Raw genomic sequence first — 20,291 nt, forward strand, 5'->3', positions numbered from 1 at the left:
GTTAAAACAGATGGATAACTCTTTTGGAGTTGGATAAACACAATTCTGTTACAATACAGATTTGTGGGTAGGCTATTACAAACGTTTTTTCTTGTTAATGAAAAAGATGTAACTAAGATACAGTCAGATTCAAAGTTATGTTGTTATTTTTTTTACACCTTAATGTTTACCTCATGCATGCATCTGTAGTTAGATATTTAATCCTACAGTTTGTAAATCTGTTCACTGCTGCCCACAACATGTGTTCTCTCCTGATACCTTCCTGTCAGTGACCAGGTCAATCTTCATTATGTAGACCCCTGAAGTGGATCACATTTCCCCTTGTCCGCCATTTACTTACAAGTGGCAAGAGTCATGTTCGCATTCGCAACAATGGCTAGGCGATCTTAACAGGCACATTTGAGAAGGCACAGTCACAGTTATCAGGTCACCCTTAAAGTGTGCAATTAAGTTTAGAGTTTCCTCATATCAAGTAGATCAGAAAACAGGGAATTTATAAAAGAAACTAAACATTTTATCTAGGAGCTCTTACGAACATCATGAAGTTTTTTGGCTGAAATGTGGTGTAAACGAGGAGATACATTAAAAATGAGTGAAATCATCATTCATCAAGTATCAACAAGTTTAATTAACAAATGTTGTGTGTTACTATTAAACTTTCTTTACATTACATTAACTAATTATTGGATGAGGTATCACTTCCTTATTTTCAATACACTTTACAATAAAGGAAAGGCATCCTCCCACTGAAAGTTGTGTAAACTATTGACAAACTACTCGCCTGATTTCAGCCTATGGTAACAGGAAGCAAGCCTACAGTTTTTGCATTGCAAAGTCATGTTATGAGAGCATTTGCATATTTTATGACAAGACCCGATAAAACAAGGGGACTTGTGAGCCTAGAGTGATCCAAGACAAGAACTATGTCAATCCAAAGTCCTGTTTCAAGCTTATCATTGTAAAGTTGTGCTATATGCCTTCCATTTGTGTTTTACTCTGTCTCACAAAAGCAGGGAAAAAAGTATAGAAATAAGCTCCCCACATGTCTGAAATGATGAATGATCTGACATTAAAAAAGACAGCCCATGAACAAATCACCACCAACTGGCAATATTTTGCATAAAACAATGTTTTATTTACATTTTAGCACAGCAGTTACATTTCAAACATCACACAATCCCAAAAATAACCCAAACATCAGAATCAATCTGGCTCTTAGAATAAATATTAACTTATGGGTGTAGTTTCGATTTGGATCATGGAGATTGTATTCATCGTCGTTCCATTGAATTTAGGGCCACACAGTTTCCTAGAAAACACAATCATGCAATTATTATTCCACTTTGTACTTTATAATTGGATTTTTTGCTATTAGAAGCGTCTGTTTTGACTTACAAAGCCAGTGTGTTGTTCTTCACATGATCACATATTGCGCTGTATCCGGTCAGCTGTTCTTTCAATATACTTATCTCCTGATTCCAGGCATTAGACTCTGCATTTAAGGACGCTTAGAAAAGAGGAGAAAAGACTCAGATCTAAACATTCATTCTTGTGCAACACCACATGATGGCAGCAGCAGCAGACATTTATCAATTATGTGTTCAAGTTTACCAGCAGTCTCGTTTTTTTCCTTCTCAGTGCTGGTGAAGTCATCCGTTTTTGTGTTCTGTGACAATAGAGGATAGTCAGTCAGCTGGTTCTCATGTGACAGAAGCATTGAATATCTGTTAGTCTTTACCCCTTATTGTGATGTCCAACCTGTAAAACTAGACAGCAGTGCCTGACAGGAGGGGATTTTACCCTCTAAGGGCTGTTGAAAGAACTCTCAATTAACCAAAGTAATGTTCTCCCTAATAAGTCAAAATCCTGTAATAAACTTACATCTTTATCAGCACAGTTCACTGAAAACACCAGAGGTAGAAGTAATCTTTCTGAAGAAAATATTCCCTGTGCCAATATGCGTTATTTCATCAATGGATTGTAGGAACTGATGCATACATGAATTAACAAGCTGTAGTTCAGTAGTTGGGAAATCATAGGAGTCTGCCCTCTGCTCGGTAACAAAATCAATTTGAAGGGTTGTCAGGGTTTTTTTTTTCTTTTTCTGTGGACCTTGAACAACCCATAGGCATCTGTAATGTGACAAGAAGCCAATATTAGGTAGACTTTTTTAAAGAGGAGTCACTTTTCTAAAGGATAAGAAAACAATGGTGTAATCTGAACAGAGAGAGGTACAGGGGTTCTCTGAAATACATCATATCATATAATATAATATGGAGGAGTAGAAATAAAGTTTATAAAGTTAGTACTGTTAGGCATAACTTAACATGTTGAAAAAGTACTTCACACATCCATTTCATAAGACAGGTGCCAAGGAGAGAAATGAGTGCATGCAGGAGTTAGCTTGCAAAGTTGATACATTCCACAAGAGTTAAATTAATGTACTTGTTTCTTTTCCATAAGAGGACAATCCCTTCATAAACTTTATGTGCTCACAAAAACTCCTTTCTCAGCTTTAATATTCATAATATTATACTAATAACATTTTTTTTAAAGGGCATCACAGCACCATTCGGTGCCCGAATCAGAGCCAAAAATGGTCAAAATAGTCAGAGGTTATGGGAAGCTGATTGCTGAGTGGTGATGTTGCACAGCACTTGATAATAGTCCTGATCACAGCAGCCGTGGGTTGAAATCTGACCTGTTCCCTTTGCTGCAATTCATGCCAAACTCTTTCCTCCAACTTTTTACTTTCTTCAGTTGCCAATAACCCCCCCCCCCCCCCCTTTAAAAAATATTCCTCACTATTGTCATTATAAGGCATAAAGCGAAGACAGAAAAGGTAGCTCACACATTGGATTGCAGTTTCATTTTTGGGTGTGTAAAAAAAGAAAATCTTCACCTTCTCTGCTTCACAGGTGGCAATTTCTGTTTTCTTCCTCTCCAACTCTGGCTTGAGTTTGGCCACTTCAATCTTCAGATCCTCCAGCACTTTGCTCCTCTTAGTCAGCTCACTCTCCATTGTCACTTTAATGAAGTCTTCATTTACATAATGATTTCCAACTCTCTGTATGTCCATTTTTAGATTTTTCTCCACCCCAGTCATGTTGTTCATCTCTTGGTATTGGCCCATTACAACCAACAGGACACCCATGGACACCAGGGACAACAAAATGGCAACAATCCAATGAAACCGCATGGATGCTGTTTGGAGGCTGTGAAGAAAAAGAAGAAGAAAAGCCGAAAGAAAGAGAGGTTGACGATAATAATAGCAGTCAACATGATTAAATGGGTATACAGTCAAGCTCTTATGTTAACAGTGTCATAAAAAAAACATCTTTGTACCTTTTTCGTAACAACTTCAACTTTAGTTTCTGCTTCCCTCTGTTCACCTTTTTATCTGACGTGTGTCGTTTACTCTCTACCCGCAGGGATCAAAGTCTGCCTGGGTTTCATTACGCAAACAGGTCGAGCAGCTTATTTTTTGAAGAGTGTAGTTGCTGAATTTACATATTTATGTGGTGAAGAGCACAGCAAGACTCAGGCCAAAATATAAGGGAATGAAATGTTTTTTTGTGGAAGTTTCCAATATAAACACAGATTACTCAGAAAAAAAAATACAATACAAATGAGCAGTGAGCACCAGTTTACAACAGACACAAAATGCTCATTTAGAATTTTCTGATTTATCTTTCTTAAATAATATAATAAAAGAAAGGAATGCTTTCAGTTTGATTGCTTTGCTTTGCCACCACTGCTCTGCTTACAACTCATAGTCGCAGCCCTGCCCACATGTATCAGGATCTTTGGCATTTCTGGTCTGACCGGTCTAACTTCACTGTGCAAGACAATGTGGCTGCACGGTGTTGCAATGCCAAGGCATTTTCAGCTCTTTTAAGTCAAAATGACTGAAGTGAAAAAGTTTTTATAAGCTTTATTCATTTATATTTGCTCATTGTGTGTCTGTGTGTTAGAAGCTGTAAGGCTAAGCCTGGACTGAGGAACAAGAGTCACAAGTATCTTAAGGACAGGAGTGATATTGTTCTGGTATGCTTCCAAACTGTTTTGCAACCAAGCATTTACAAACCAAGACAATGATGGCTTCCCTTAGCACCATCCTGACTGATTATTTAAATCAACAGAGGCAAAAATATGTTGAGATAATAATGTTGGTTGCAGCAAAACTGCCAATAAGGGAACCATCTATATTTACATAACAGGTTTCAAGAACTTCCCTAAAGTTGCAAATGAAATGATTAAGTAAAGTCAATGATTATATCTGAGGTCACACCCTGAAAAAATGTGAAATAAAATAGAGAAATCAAATTATACTATCAAATAATTCATTTTGTTAAAGTGACTGAAGTTGATTTTATTTTTTATGTAACCTTTATTTAACCAAGAAAGAAACTCATTGAGATTTTTCAAAATATTTTTTCAAAAGTTACCTAGCCAAGATGGGCAGCAGCACAATTTACAGAATTTTACACAAACAACGAGCAGCCACACTTACAAATGAGGAAACACCCTGTAACAGCACATTGCAGAGAGCAAAATGCAGACAGACAGGACTAAAAGTTTGAGTAAAGTGCATCCTTCATTCCTCTCTCATGGAGCAAATCAAAACTGTTTTTGTAGATAACAACATAATACAAGATGTTCAGCAGTTTTGCTGGGGAGTTGAAACCATCCTTAGATAACAGACAGCTCACTCAGTTTCTGAAAACAAAGGTGGTGTAAGACTGTTTTCATGAACATGTCATTCCATGTCATGATCGTCCCACACTTTATCCACACAAACAAAGCTCACAGTTTTCAATATTGATTTCTTTCTAGTTTTCATAAAAACTACTCTTATAGCATGGAGGGAGGTCTAATGAACTTCTGCCCAGGGATATAGCAACATTATGTTTCAACAACTATGACTCTAATCTACCATGATCGGATCTTCAGATAAGACGTTTTCTTCTAACACACCCTAACTGGACCAAGCTTCAGAAAGGCAGCTCCCTAATTCAACAATGCCTGTTCAAAATTCAAGAAACAAAACAACTACAGAGACCTGTTTCCAGACTATATAAAGCACTATCAAGCATTTAACTGGAAAACAACTTTAATGTACATATTTTTCAGAAAACCTTACATCCTTTCAAAAATAGACCCCAGTCAAATGAAGTTTGTGTTGGAGGAATTATGGAGAAGAATCTGCAGACTGTGTTTGTATATTTTGGAAATGTCCTCTGTTAGAAAACATTTGGAGACAGATTTTTGATTCACTTGACAGACTATGTAACCTCCATCTACCAGCGGTCCCTCAACTGGCCATCCCAGAAACAATCAAAAACAGAAATAATATTTATTTATTACATATACTTCTCATAGCAGCCGAGAAGGCGATGACCATCCTTTGATAACAGACAGCTCACTCAGACAGTTTCTGAAAACAAAAGTGGTGTAAGAATGAGTTTGGGAAAAGACTGTTTTCAGGAACGTGTCATTCCTGGTCATGATCCTCCCACACTTTCCAGTTAGCAAAACAAACTTCACTGTTTTGAATATTAATTTCCACTTAATCCTATATTAAGTTTTGACATGTAGCTCAAAAATCAGGTGGACATCAGTTTATTTTTTGTACCTTAAAAATTCTTTATTTGAAGTTATTCTCTCTTCAGTGCAAAGATATTTTCAGCAACGCAAAATAACGTAAAATTCAGTGTGTTAGAGTTATGAATTTTACATTTATTTATTTGACATTTAAAAACTTCATGTGAAAGTAAACAGTTCTGACAGTTTAGCTGCCAGAGGAAATCATCAGAGCATCAGGGGGGCTGCTATTGTTCATCCAACATGTCATGGCTGGATATTTTAAAAACAAAGGCTCTATCATCAATGTGATTGATCACACCTGGCCTATCAGAACCTGTATCATTGTGGGTTTGAAGCAGAACTATAAGAACGGCGTTCGTTACAAATGAGCTCAGGGAAGACATTGTTGTGTAAGTTGCACACATCAGCAGCGTTTCACTTAAGTCCAAAGTCATTTTGTTTTAATGTTAACAGCTCCCACATTGTGCCATCCACCCACTCCCCCTTTTCCGACTTCCTTTGCCCTCATTCCTTCCTCCCCAACTTCCAGGCATGCCGTGCCCATAGACTCCATCCCCTCATACATAAAAGCTGGTTGCTCTCACTGAAAAAATACCAGTTTATTGGAGAGAACGCAGCAATGATTTCAATGGGAAGCCTCACGGGATTCTGGATAATTGTAATTCTGACTCTTTATGGTCCAGATGTGGGAGGTAATTTCTTATAGATTCTGATAACCTTTTCAACAAAGAAAATTGCATAGCTGTTAACTTTGTGTTGCTTGGTTTTCTATTTCCATAGAGTCCCAAATAAACTGTCTCGATGAGCCTGACGTCCCCTTCCCACCTGCTCGTCCTACCTCGGAGAACCTCACTGCCATCTGCCATCAGGGTCAGGGTCGTCCCAGATACCCAGCCAGCTTCTTCTCAGGCTCCGGTGCCAGCCATTTCCGTCGCCGTGGAAAAGCCATCAACAATCTGGAGTCTTGGTACAGTTTATGCTGCAATGGAGAGGAAGACCAGCAGAGCAGCCAGATCCTCTGCTGCACCACTCAGGCTGTGAGTCTCTGCATGTGATTCTGAGTTTTTTAGGGAGAACAACGAAAACAGAGATTCAGACAAAGAATCCTTTATGGATCTATTATTAATTAACAATAACACATTTGACAATAAAGGTGAGAAAACTGTACTGTGCAAGATTAATGGAGCAGTTTTTAGATCAATCATAATCGAAAATATAATACTAAACAGGTACAAGAATAGCCTACTATCGTTTCTTCATACAATCTCACCCAATAGTTTAACAACTGCTGGGACAGTTCATAAAAACACACTTTTTTAATGTGCTACACAAAGCACAAATACAAAAACTGCTAGTAGGCCGATCATTTTTTTGGGAGGGGTTTTGCTTTTTTTGTCTTTCAGTTTGCTCCTCTAAAAACTGTATTTGTTCTGATGAACTTACTTACCCTTGTTTATCTTTTCTTTTATATGTGTATTTATATTGAACCTGTAAACGACAGGCAGAGTAGAATACAACTTACTTTCTAATTTCTCTGTAATTTGTGTTAAAGTAGTTTACTGCACTTAAATAGATTGAACGGCGAGATCTAATAGTGTGATCAAAATAATAAACATTAACAAAGATGCAATATCCTTTCCTCTGACACTTGATCTAACGTGAAAAAGATATGAAATATTTGAAACTAAGTAGCCCCTCTCTCTTCTCTTACAGTGGAAACAGGCCCTGTCTGAGTTCTGTGTGGAGGAATACTCGACTAAGACTCGTGCGTATGTGTGCTGTAAGAACAAAGGAGATGCACGCTGGACGTGCTTTGACAGCAAGTCCCCCAACCCAGACTACAGCCCCACACCAGAGTACACTGCACCTCTAGTCCCTCCCCAGCCAGGATTCACTTTCAATGCAACTGCTTGCTAAAGGTTAAAAGAGGGTGCGTTTTAATGTAGACATCATATGAGTTAAAGTATACAGTGGTAAAACTAAGATTTTTGTATAACATTTTAGAATAAGATTGGCTTAATATGCTCAGATGTAGACAAAAAGAAAAATAAATGCTGAGTTTATCATATAACTAAATGTCCTCACAGATTACAGGTGTTTAGAGCAGGACATGTTTGTTGTCTTTATGCAGCATTAAGATAACATTATTTTTAGTCTGTTTTAGTTCCTTCCTAGACAATTGGGGGGAAACAAAATTATTAAGTTGCATGTGTTAACTGTTATATTTGAAAATCCTTTTGGCCTGAGTACTTTCATAGTTTCTGATGTAGAATTCTTAGTTTGACAAATAAAGGATGAAAAAAAACATCAAATTTTCCAAATTTTCTTTTTTTTTTGGAAAATGACATGCCATTTTACAAGTTGGTAACACATTTTGTTGTTTTTAATAGTGTAAAAAAAAGTGTGAGCTTTTGTTTTTTGTCTTAAAGGTGTGTAATAAAAACATTCAAACAACTTATAACACAGGTATCCACCAGGGGTCACTGTTGGCCTCTATGACTGGTGGTGGGACAGTCACACATCAGTGATAATTGAGAAAACTTTTATAAAGAGTAAACGTGTCGTGTTGATTAATTGAAATGTTCTATTTATAGCTGGTTCAACCTACACATTTTATTCCGTACGGACTAGTACGAAAACAGACTTTATATACCAGGTACACGCCTGTGATTGAACTGGGATGGTCACGTGATCCAGACCACAGCAACAAAAAATAAGGACAAACGTTTTTGCCTGCATGGCTTCAAAATAAAAGTACAACAATCTTAATTAGAAAAAAAAACTTCCATACAAATATAAATATCTTGAAAGATGGCTTTGCACTGAACTAGACAAATGTTTTGTTTGCCCTTTAACACGTCTGAAAATAAAAGGATAGAGTCTCAAAAAACTCTTTGTAGCTTTGAAATGCAACTTTGGTACAATTCAAGGGGATTGCAACTTCTTATTTACATACTTACCATCACTGAATTTCAAAGGTCACTGCCTACATTTAAACACAAACCTATGATGAACCCAATGTTTTTGAATATAAAAACTACCCAAGGCAAATAAAGGACAGAAAGTAGCTCTTATGTATAATCGTGTCAACATGTTTCTTTATTTTTTACTATAATACAATATTGAATGTGTTCATGTTATACAATACAGTAAAGAAAATAATGGGGACACACTTCTATGAAATGGACTCATAACAGTGGATGCTTTAATTGCTTTTATTTCAATATTTTGGCTGATATATATTTCATTTTATTTTGAAAAGCATTCCTTCGGAAGCTCTGTTCTTGCCATAGAGTTCTATGGTCTGAACACAAAATTGCTGCTTCCGCACTGCTTCCTTGTTCACTAGTTTTAGGGAAAACAGTGCCTTAAGAAGAGGGGGGGAAGTCTGTTTTCTTCCTTCCCATACGGCTAAAAATCATCCACAAACGCCTTCAAAGTGAGTCCACAGTTTGTTTGATTTATTGTTTGTTTATTACCGGACATAGCAACGTGAAAAAAGTTAGAAAAGTTTAAACAGAGTTAGCGGCTAGTTAGCATTCTCGCTTCTGTTTCCTTAACTCTCGCAATTCAAGCATGTCGGCAGCGTATCATGTATGCCTATTCTAACATATACGACTATAAACTTGAATCACAATTAATTAATTTTACACTAAACAACAGATAATAAACCTGCTTGTTGCTGTGAAACGAACACCCTCAGTGTTTTTCAGATCAGTCGACGTGGCTGCTGTCAATATTTGTAGCATGAAGTCATCTGTGCTGCTTTGTTGCAACCTTTCCACATTTTTACTGATACCTTTTGTGTTTAAAGGCATCCCATCGACTTCATGTGCTCACACAGAGAGAGCTGACAGCGTTTGAGCTCCAGCACTGAATTCAGGATCTGATATTTGTTTACACCACAAGAAAGTCTGAGTTCAGTTCTGAATGGCCACAGCAGCAGAGGAACCTCCAGGGCTGCAGGCCCCCTCTGCCTGTAAGTAGTTATTATATTGTTGCTATATTTTCACACCTGATATTTTATTTCACTCCTGTTTGAACAACGTTGGTAGTTGAGTTGATAGAGATATTGACATTTGGATCCTGAAGTCGTACATGTCTTGGCATGTCAGCAGCTAGTTGGAGACACTGTGTGTTGTTTTATTTACTTAAGCGGTAAATAGAAACATTCGTATTCGTGCTTTAATAATAATTCAATGTGTGAAATGTCATCCTCCAGTGGTCTTCAGTGTTGCTGTTTGTGAACACTGAATGATCTTACACATCAGTTCATCTCTTTTTATTCTTCTCACAGTTTATATTTTCACATGACATAAAACAGTGACATAAAACACAACATAACTGAATGGAAAAGAAAGACATAATCGAAAACTAAAGAAGAAGATAGAAAACAAACCATTTCTAAAACCATTTTTAACACAGCTTTCAGAGTTCATCCTCACCATGTTTACATTTAGCCTCAATCCAACTGGGAGTGACCCGTGCTTGTATTCAGTCCTGAGGGGTTCCAGGCCAAGTATGAACAACATTACGACAGCATATTTACATTTTTAGACAGGGAGTTGTTAGTTGTTCAGATGTTTAATAATACTTATCTAATACCTTTCAGCAGTGTTAGTCAGTGTTAGTCAGTGTTAGTCAGGGTTCAACGTAAAACAGTGAGAGCATAATCTTGGATCTTTCTCACAGAACACATTTTTCTTGCTAAAAGCATTAAACAGTTATGAAACAGTTAACAGAGAGAAAGAGATGACACCTTGTTGGAAGGTAGGCCGAGCCAGAAAATCCTTTGTGGAGTTCGACTGTGAGGTGTTCTATCATTGATTCTCCTCTTATTGGAAGACATGCCCAAAAGAGAAAACAAAAAAAAGGACAAGTATTGATGATAAGTAGAAGAGACGGGCAAATAATCTTTGACAAATGTGGCCGTTTAACTTAAACATTTTAAAAGGCAAGTACTGTAAGTGTGTTAGTTTGTTACAACCTTTGGTTGCATAAATTGGTCCAACCAGTGAGCAGATGTTCCGTCTTTTAGTCCTTAGTTTTATCTCAAGTTCTCGGAGTTCTGAAACCTTCATTTCTCAAATCACAACTGATGTTTTTCAGCTCGATATTTTCAAGCTCCAAACCTTCAGTGTCAGACGCTGTCTTTGTTTTGAAGGCGTCACGATGAAATAATCGGAGTTACAACCTCAGAATTAACCAAGCTTTTCCCTCATTTATAACTTATGCGCTTACTTTGAAATGTGAATTAGGTGAAGGTGGCTGAAAATGTTCTTTTGTATTCTTACATCAAATTCAGTTTGAATCTCTGGTCTTGTGGTACTTGTGGTTTATTCATTTCCATTCAGCTCTTGAAAATGAACGTCAACATGTTCCCAGATAATCTGCTGTTTCTTGATAAACATTATCTTTCTAAGAATCTCTTGTAAGGTCCAGTGTAGACTTCAGGCTTCATGAAATACAGCTTTCTTTATATGGAGACATTCATTGGCCCTGTCTGAACTCTCTTTAATAGTAATAGCATACTTATCTAATTCCTCCCACTGCCCACAAAGACCTGCAGAGTCAGTTGTGGAGGCGACTCTCTTCTCTCAGAGGTAATGATCGAGGTGCGTCTGCATGTTTGTTTTAAAGCTGAGCTGCACACTTTGTTTTAGGGAGTGGTAGAAGCTGCCTCAGGCTCATCGTTGTCTCATGAAATTCATGCATCCAGTGTTAAAATTGAACTTCTTGAATTAACTCACATCTGTTCCTCTTGTTTTCCTCCAATACAAACCTCTTTGTTTTTTTGTTTTGTTTTCTCACTCCAGCTTCGAGTGGGGTTAGGAAAAATGCTTCCCCGGAGGTAAGAAAGAAGAGAATTTATTTCGAAGGAAATGTGCAACCCAGCTTTTCTTTCTCACTTTAGGACGCACACCATTGCATTTTTGATGAGGAATTCACCAGTATTTAGCTGACACAAACTCTTATTCCTTCCTCTTTATTAGCAAACACATGTTGCTACACACTTGCAATTCCTTTTCCGTGCACTTTGTGATTCTCCCTCTCACTACATTTCCACCGACAGGGGCCGAGCACAACAATGTCTCCCAACATGAAGAAAACCATCGGCCATCGTGGAATTGATCCAACTGGTGAGACTACTTACAAGAAGGTAGGAGAAAAGCTGTCGTGAGTGACATGCATGCAAATTCAAAATGCAACTAACAGCTATTTTCTTGATCTGTTATCCGCTATTAATCCCCGTTATTTTACAGCCTGTTGATTTTAAAAACAGGTGCAGACATCAACAGCCAGTCCAGCATGTGACAATAAATAAGTAATCTACCAAACTCAGACTGCATTTGATACTCTTTCTTCCAGACGACATCGTCAGCCCTGAAAGGTGCGATCCAGTTAGGCATCACGCACACTATTGGCAGCTTGAGCCAGAAACCTGAACGAGACGTGCTGCTGCAGGACTTTGAAGTCGTGGAAAGTATCTTCTTCCCAAGGTGAGTCTTTTGAATAATGAAGTAAGGATTTGTTGTTGATGAAAATGAGTGCTTTATTTCCTGAATCAGGATGCTTTGTCCGCACTGTGCTAACCTACGTGTTGTGTGCTGTAAGTAATCCCCTCGTCTTTTTTCATCGTCAGTGAGGGCAGTAACTTAACACCTGCTCACCACTATGGAGACTTCAGGTTCAAGACGTACGCGCCCATCGCCTTTCGCTACTTCAGGGAGCTGTTTGGCATCCGGCCTGATGATTACATGGTATTCTTGCTCACTCAGCATCTTGAATTCTGCAGAACATGGACGTGGTGTGAAGTGTGAAGGGAAACTTATGAATGGGGAACTGCAAAGAATGAAAGCGTTCACACGTTGCAGGAGAAGCTGACTGCTTTTAACCTCTCGATCTGTGTTGATTGTTTTTCTGACCTCTGTGCTCTGTTCTGGTTTCAGTACTCTCTGTGTAACGAAGCCTTGATTGAGCTGTCGAACTCTGGAGCCAGTGGATCTATCTTCTACCTCTCCATTGATGATGAGTTCATCATTAAGACGGTGCAGCACAAAGAGGCCGAATTTCTGCAGAAACTACTTCCTGGTTACTTTATGGTGAGATTTGTTGAGTGCAGGACGGTCTCTGCAGAAAATGCATTATGTTAACAATCAATTCCTCTTAATATATTCATTGCCCATGTAAGAAAAGTCTCTCTTTTCAAAGATTAGATACACATTTAAAATATGCATTTGTTTGAGCATCGCTGCATAATTAAAATTTAAAACTAATTTGATGTTTTTGCAATTAAATACCGCCATAAAGTGTGCTCCATGTTATTCAAGGCATCATTAGTGTGGGCTAATACTCTTTATTTATTTATTTATTTTTACATTATTTTATGTCTGTTTTTCAGTTACATCACTCAATTTTGTCCGCTATATTTCAGTTCAATATTTAACTTTTGTTCCTCCTCCTTCTCTGCTCTCCTTCAGAACCTGAACCAGAACAGGCGGACCTTACTACCTAAGTTTTACGGACTCTACTGTGTCCAAGCTGCGGGAAAGAACATTCGTATTGTAGTCATGAACAATCTGCTCCCAAGCACTGTGCGTATGCACCTCAAGTATGATCTTAAGGGCTCAACCTACAAGCGACGGGCCTCGGCTAAAGAGAAAGATAAGGCCGTGCCCACGTACAAAGACCTGGATTTCATGCAGGACATGCAAGAGGGGCTGTTAATGGAAGGGGACAAGTACAGTGCGGTGTGCAAGACAATCCAGAGAGACTGCCTGGTAAAAACTGTGCAAATATATCAGCATTTTTCTTTTTCAGTTGTTTTCTCTGGTCTCACTTCTCTTCTTTTTTAAAATCTTTATTTCCATTCAGCTGTTGCAAAGTTTTAAAATCATGGATTACAGCCTTTTGGTTGGAATCCACAATTTAGACCAGGCTTGTCTAGAGCAGGCCAGTGAAGAGGCAGGGGTCGCAGCCGCAGACCAAAGGAGACCTCAAGGCCAGAAGTCCCTGTACAGTACGGCCATCGAGGCCATCCAGGCTGAGGCAGGAGGCATGGGATCAACGGGTACAGAGGACCAGTGAGTGACAATGTTTCTGTGGCCTGTGAGGTAACTTTCTCACAAAGTTTCTACTTTAAAGAATGGAGCAATAAAAAGCATTTTTTTGTTTTTGTTTTTTTTGTACAGAACTGGAGGAATTCCAGCACGAAATGCAAAAGGCGAGAGGCTGCTGGTGTATATCGGTATTATTGACATTCTGCAGTCCTACAGGTAAATGGTTATGTGTGTGTGCATTTGCTGCTCATTCAGTCAGTGACTGTGACACTATGTCTACAGAGTCGGCGTCTTGACCTTGTCAATGAAACCCTTGTTCTTAGAAAAAGCTTGGGATGTAGTATTTCCAGAAAAAGTTGTGCTCCTTTAAGGATTGCTCCAAGAATCTTGGGAGGGAAATCTTCCAAGAGTAGACTAAAGAGCTAAATCTGTACAGTCAACATGCATCAATATTTCTTTGTTAAATAAACCAGGAAAGAAAGCAGATATAAAGGAGGTTATGGTGGAAGCTGGCCCAGTTATAAAGACTGCATCATACACCTGCATGACGCTGATAATATGAAGTGCTGAGCATGATCCAAAGCTAAGCACCATCTCTTTTTATAAAAAGCCAGAATGTCAAACTTTAAAGATGATCATTGCAGTTAAATGTTTCTGCTGTAAACATGTCATGTTGTTTCTTTAACTCCTTTAAACAGTTCACTTTTTAATGTGTGTGTTCCTCAGATTAGTAAAGAAGCTTGAACACTCGTGGAAAGCGCTGGTTCATGATGGGGTAAGGTACTCCTTGTGATTTCAGTTCATTGTGTTTTAAATGATAAAGGATACAGTTATAACCCCTGTCCCTCTTCCCCTTTGTTTAGGACACTGTGTCAGTGCACAGACCAAGTTTCTATGCAGAGCGCTTCCAGAAGTTCATGTGCAACACCGTCTTCAGGAAGCTCTCTGGTGAGTTTTTCAAATAGTTTGTGTGTGTGAATAAACACTAAACATCAGGCAAAGCTACGCAGATCACAGTGAAGGGAAGTTCTCTCCGTGTGTGAGGGCGAGGCTAACACTCTTTAGGTATTTTCTTGGCCAGGCCTGCCTGAGGCGATGGGATGAGCTACTTTCACTCCCTGTCATGACACTTTGAAAGTTTGGGAACTCATGGCATGTTGCCCCCAAAGAAAAAAGTATTATTGTCTTTAACGTTTTGAAATGTAAATATGAGTTCAGCAACTTCAATTTCACATCAGGAGCAGATCATTACTCTGTTTATCTACTCTTCTTTCCATCTTCATCAAAGAGATCCATCTTTAGTTCAGTAAAGGTTAAATAGAAAGTGTTCAGTCGAGTGTTTTGAATATTGTTTTTTATTTGTGTTTCTGGGGTTATTGTTAAGTTTTATTCAGTTACATTTTACTGAATTAGATATAAAAAAATAGATATAAATTTTTTTTTTGATATAAATAAATGGCTAACGTGGGGCACTCCAGGAGGTACTTTAATAAGATTTTCCATTGTATTACAAACTGTGCAAAAAACTGTTATAACCACAAGTTAAGGGTTTACATCAACACAAAGGTGTCTGTGGGGTTTTTTTTTGCAACTGAGGCTGTTGCTTAAAATGTTATTGTGTAAGTCACGGCTGATTATTTGGTAGGTAGCAGAGTTCAGGGTATTATCTCAGTTCAACCAGGGAAGGTTTTTATTTTCAGATGTCACTAAATATCAGCATGTCGGACTTTCATTTTACACCCTTCCTCTTGTATTTAGTGAAGAACTCCCCGTCAAAGAAGCGTCGTGCATTGACCCAGGGTCCTCTGAGGAAGTCAGCCGGCTCGGGGCCTTCTCTGTCGACACAAACGAGCACAAACAGCCAACAGGCGTTCCTCCAACATCAACTCAGCTCCGACACCAAAGAAGATACTGAAGGAGACAATGGTAAGACCTGGAAAACGGATTTCATGTTTCAGTGTGCTGAAAACGTCTCTTGTTTGCTGATACAGACAGAGATTCAGGCCTCATGCATGTACCAGCATGCAAAGTGTTTCTTTCACAACACCGTCTTAAACGTGGTTCCTCCTTTCCTCACAGGCATGCAGTTAGGTCGTCCTGACCTCCTCCCAAACACCTCACTGCCAAGCGAAGGTGTTGGCAACACCTCTGAAACCACAAACTCCTTCTCCTCATCTTTGGAAAACTCTGAATTTGCTCCCTCGTGTCAGCCCTCGCCTCGCTCTCAGAACAGCAGCCGGTCGACAGGAGTGGATTTAAACAGCATGTTGAACAAAGCCCAGGAGCACAGCACCCCCAAGAGGTAAGAGAAAGAAATACATGAAGATCCTTTTTTTGACATAAGAGATATTAACAGTGTATATATTGAAATAGTTTGCAACCTGTTTCTTTAATTGTATTTTCTTACATATTCCAGAATTATCACCCAACAAGGGATTCTTTTGTTTCTAATGTGAACAACAGAACTGTAATCACAACAAAAATAATACAGCTTACCACTTCACATAAAATGCTGCCAGACGTGGCCGCCAAGTATCGAAATTTTTATTATGTTAATGAAAATGTTTAATTGCTGAAGAAGTTGCCGTGGTCAATTTGAATAAGTTGCTTTTTTTTTTTTAAGTCCTGCAGTTGTACAGTCGTCCGTACATGTTTGTAAATACTAACAGTTCAGATTGTGAGGTTTAATGTCGTTTGAGGGCTCAGCTGTCTTACTCTGCGCCTGGTTTTGTCTGCAGCTCTCAGGTTGGGAGTCTTGAGGACAGTATTGGTTCTGTGGATGTGATCTCTCTCAGCGACATTGTTCCTAATGCAGGCAAATGCTCAGTAAGTAGAAAGAATGTTTCTCTCAGCCTTTTCTTTGGCACTTTTGCTTGTTTTTGTTTTTTTTAACCAGGTGTATTTCTTTTGCTTGGCAGGTGTAGACATGGTCAAGAATTATGGAACCAAACTAATGGAATATAACTTATGAGCATGGATCAAATGTTACAGCCCCCGCCCCCCTGGTGTGATTTGAGGTACCACGAATGAAAATCTGTGTAGCAGAATGACCAAGTGGGATGCTGTTTTATTTTTTGTTCTTGTTGTTATTTTTGCACTTTGATTCCAAATATGGACTTGTGTGTGGTTATGTTCTGACACTAGTAATCGTGGGTACATTAATGCTGCGTGATTATCGAACACTATTACTCATCTCAGAGGAACGCTAGGGCGCACAACCAAAGATTGTTCTTGGCACTGATGCGCTCGATGTGAGGACGTTTGCCTTCTTCCTGAACAACAGTTCTTTTCACAAGTCTAGTTGTTCAAAATGTATTGTCTTATTTTTTTTTCCTTTTTTTTTTTCTGTTTCATGAGCACAAAATTGCTGTAGCACCTCTTTACATGTTCTGTTCGACTCTGTTAAGGTCTTATTCACCAAACATAGGCCCCAATGTTTAGAGTTTCTGCCAAATCTGCTACTAAAGTGCTTTAACACAAAGCCATTTTACTTGTATTGGGGATACAGGTTAAAATAAAAGGATATATTTTGAAAGATATTCCTTTATTCATAAAGGGTTAATAGACCTTTTTCAAACTTATTCTGAATGCAAAAAAAGCATTGATTCTCTTTAACCAGGTGTTGTTGGACCTAAACAACCTGAACGACAGTCATGCTTTCACCTTCCATTTTAAGGTCGAAGGGTCATTTTAGAGATAGAGGTTTAGAAAGTTTTTTTTTTTTTTTAACTTACACACTGTAGAATTTCAAATCAGTCTATCAAGGATCTATTACGAAGACGTTTGTGGACAGAACAGTGAAAAAACGGGGACCCAGAGGTGTGTCTCATGAAGCAGGACGAGTGTGTTGGACTGTTAAGTCTTAAGTGAACCGTGTTGTTCTCCAGCAGAGCAAACCCTGACCAACATAGTGTGCGGAGGAAATGTAGTAATGTGTGCTTACAGGGTCTTTATTAACTATTACACAACATTACATTAAAGTGTCATGTAGCAAAGAGCTCCAAATGACAATATTACAAACATGGTACAATCACTGTTTTTCATTAACATGTTAATTGTTGGCGATATAGCTTAGCATTAATATTTGTATTATTAAGCAGATTTCCCACAAAAACTGTAAAGATGTCTCCATAAGAGCACACTGTAGATAATTGTTGGGTAATATCTGTTGTAAATAAAATGTTCTATTTCCTAGAATTCACATGTGCGTACACTAAACACTGCAGCCTTGGTCAGAAAGAAAGTAGCAGCAGTTTAGACTTGAGAATAGACGGATTCAAAGTAACGGCTTTACCTTTATTAACCTATTGGCCATTTTACATCCGAAGCGTGTTGGGACTGTGAATGTTAGCACTGTGGTGTTTTTGCGTGTGTGTGTGTTAGGAAGCCTTAGTAGTATTACATTTGTCATTTGTAACATCAAACCATATTTTTTTAGTTCCGATCAGATACATACTGTATGAACCGATACCGATTTATTATCATCACTAATAGTGTTATTGTTGTTGTTGGTGTTGATGAGTAAAGCTACACAAAGCCGTAGTAAAACAGCATAGTAAAGCAGCAACAACTGTAAGGTTTTCAAATTTAAATGTTTATCTCAAGTGTAAGAACTGTACAGTTCGTTTCTATGTGATCTGTTTTGGTCTCTTGGAAGGAGCTGTTCGATCTCGTCATTGAGACGATTTGTGGACACTTTTTGAGGTTCAGTCTGAACGTCTTCAAAGTGAGACTGCGCGAGTTGAGAATGCTTTAAGTGCCCAACTTCTTAATCAGGGACATGGATTGGCGTCTTCAGTCCGATATCCAATCTGTAAATTACTTCAGAATCTGCAAAATTACTTCAGTTATCGGTCCCATCTCTATTGGAAAGGCATAGAAAGAACAGGCTGCTTTGGAGAAAATAGGGTTGTAACCGAAGCATTTTTCTTCTTGTCCAGAGAGGCAAACTCTTTTTGTATAAAGAAAATTGTAAGTGAGAGGAATATTTGACTTTGCTGCTAAAGATTTCAACACAACAAAACTGGGCTGGTACTGCATTTTTTTTTTCTTCTATTACCTTTTCTTTTCTTATGTCAATCACATATAGAGCCTTCGAGTGATGAAACTGATTCATCATGTTTTGGTTGTTGATTGTTAAGATTCCTGTTCCTACTTTTTATATGTCAGTCATTATTTGTATAATTTGTTATATTCTCATAATGTATACATATCTCACTAGCTGAACATGGTGATGGCCACCTGGTGTATATAATAATTTTTTGATCTCAAACTGATAGATATAGTAGGAGTTGTTCAAATGCAGTTGGTTTTGGCATTCAAAATTAGTGTACACTGTTTATAATTGGATATTTTGATCGAGTCACAATATGTTCAATTGTTCAACATTGGAATATGCAACAACAAAAAAATGTTAGAAGTTCTATTTTGTTTAAAAGTGCAAAAAAAATGATCTGAAATTATTTCAGCTATGCAATAAAATTCTTTGTGTACTCCATATTTGACGAAATGACTGTGCAATAAGTAAGAATGACTTATTAGATTAAATTAACAAGGCTAATTTTAAGGTTTATTTTTGAGCCTTTATGCCTTTTATTTTGAGAGTAGAAAATAAGGGCGAGAGATTGGGGAATGATATGCCGGAAAGGGGCCACGTGTTGAACTTGAACCCCTGGCAGCATGCTTGGAGGACCATTTCCTTTGTACATGGGGGGCAACCTAACTGCTGGCTTAGTGTTGCCCCCTAATTTTAGCATTTTGATAAATATTTTCATTGGGAAATAATTTTATTATGTTCAATGTGAAATCAAACTATTCCAATATTGAAAGTGAAATTCCTCCAAATTATTACCAACATACACACACACAGCTTATGAACCAAACATGTACATAGTTGTATGTATTTATAGTATTTATAACTGTAAGTAAAAGTCTGGTTTCCAAAAGGTTTATAAAAGTTGATTTGAAATGTGCCTTTCTTTTGTTCTTTGCAATGATTCTATTATCGCCCTGTGTACTTTACTCGATCTTCTCTTACCTTTTAAATTATATCAATTAATGTGTGCACATTTGTATACAAGAATCATAACAATGCCTTTTCATCGAAGATGTATTTTACATTTTTCCTCTCTTTGTTGCTCTGTTTGGAATATGTTGTTTTCTTTACACTTGTGCCTATTGGATAAAAAAGACAGATAGATTTTGTTTATATTGCATTATGCAGTGTAGATGCAAAGCACAGTGTAGCACAATATTGAATTATCAACCTTTGGATATTTTTACTGATGGTAATAAGGTATCCCTTTGTATTTATTGGTGTGCTTCTCCTTTGAAACGTGCAAACCAATAAACGTGGGTTATGAAAATATTGTATTTTATTATAATTTTTTGCATCAATAAGATGCACTGATATAAAGCTACATAGGATCAATCAAACTGATTAGAAGAAGTATATATGCAGTGGTTTACTACAGGATTACTAGAGTTCATAAAGTGGAAAAAGTCTTGCAAGTAGAAGTTATTAGAGATTTTAGTCTATTTATTATGCTATATTTATTTTTTTTATTAAAAGTATTTTACTCTTTTCTACCACTTTCGGTTTTTCAGTCAGTGGGTTAAAGTTCA

The 20,291-nt window shown here is 37.8% G+C and overlaps 3 protein-coding genes across 3 annotated transcripts; 2 read left to right on the forward strand and 1 right to left on the reverse strand.

Annotated features, from left to right (window-relative positions):
- Positions 1-1,142: 1,142 nt before the first annotated feature.
- On the reverse strand, positions 1,143-3,505 carry LOC306839769 (uncharacterized protein). The gene is made up of 5 exons (XM_079368653.1): positions 3,346-3,505; positions 2,903-3,215; positions 1,612-1,666; positions 1,396-1,507; positions 1,143-1,309 (listed from the first exon to the last, which is right to left on the reverse strand). Exons 2-5 carry the CDS (start codon positions 3,197-3,199, stop codon positions 1,228-1,230), a joined length of 546 nt encoding a protein of 181 aa, XP_079224779.1. The 5' UTR covers positions 3,200-3,215; positions 3,346-3,505; the 3' UTR covers positions 1,143-1,227.
- Positions 3,506-6,144: 2,639 nt separating this feature from the next.
- Positions 6,145-8,688, forward strand: ecm1a (extracellular matrix protein 1a). The gene is made up of 3 exons (XM_079368349.1): positions 6,145-6,299; positions 6,388-6,644; positions 7,321-8,688. Exons 1-3 carry the CDS (start codon positions 6,227-6,229, stop codon positions 7,522-7,524), a joined length of 534 nt encoding a protein of 177 aa, XP_079224475.1. The 5' UTR covers positions 6,145-6,226; the 3' UTR covers positions 7,525-8,688.
- A 184-nt stretch (positions 8,689-8,872) lies between these two features.
- Positions 8,873-20,032, forward strand: pip5k1aa (phosphatidylinositol-4-phosphate 5-kinase, type I, alpha, a). The gene is made up of 16 exons (XM_079368346.1): positions 8,873-9,046; positions 9,422-9,586; positions 11,424-11,458; positions 11,681-11,767; positions 11,977-12,107; positions 12,251-12,368; positions 12,558-12,710; positions 13,089-13,388; positions 13,483-13,691; positions 13,800-13,883; positions 14,394-14,442; positions 14,531-14,615; positions 15,426-15,593; positions 15,747-15,969; positions 16,406-16,493; positions 16,586-20,032. The coding sequence occupies exons 2-16, from the start codon at positions 9,538-9,540 to the stop codon at positions 16,589-16,591; spliced, it is 1,785 nt and encodes a 594-aa protein (XP_079224472.1). The 5' UTR covers positions 8,873-9,046; positions 9,422-9,537; the 3' UTR covers positions 16,592-20,032.
- Positions 20,033-20,291: the final 259 nt, after the last annotated feature.

Source organism: Symphodus melops (genome assembly GCF_947650265.1).
Source record: "Symphodus melops genome assembly, chromosome: 18".
NCBI lineage: Eukaryota > Metazoa > Chordata > Actinopteri > Labriformes > Labridae > Symphodus > Symphodus melops.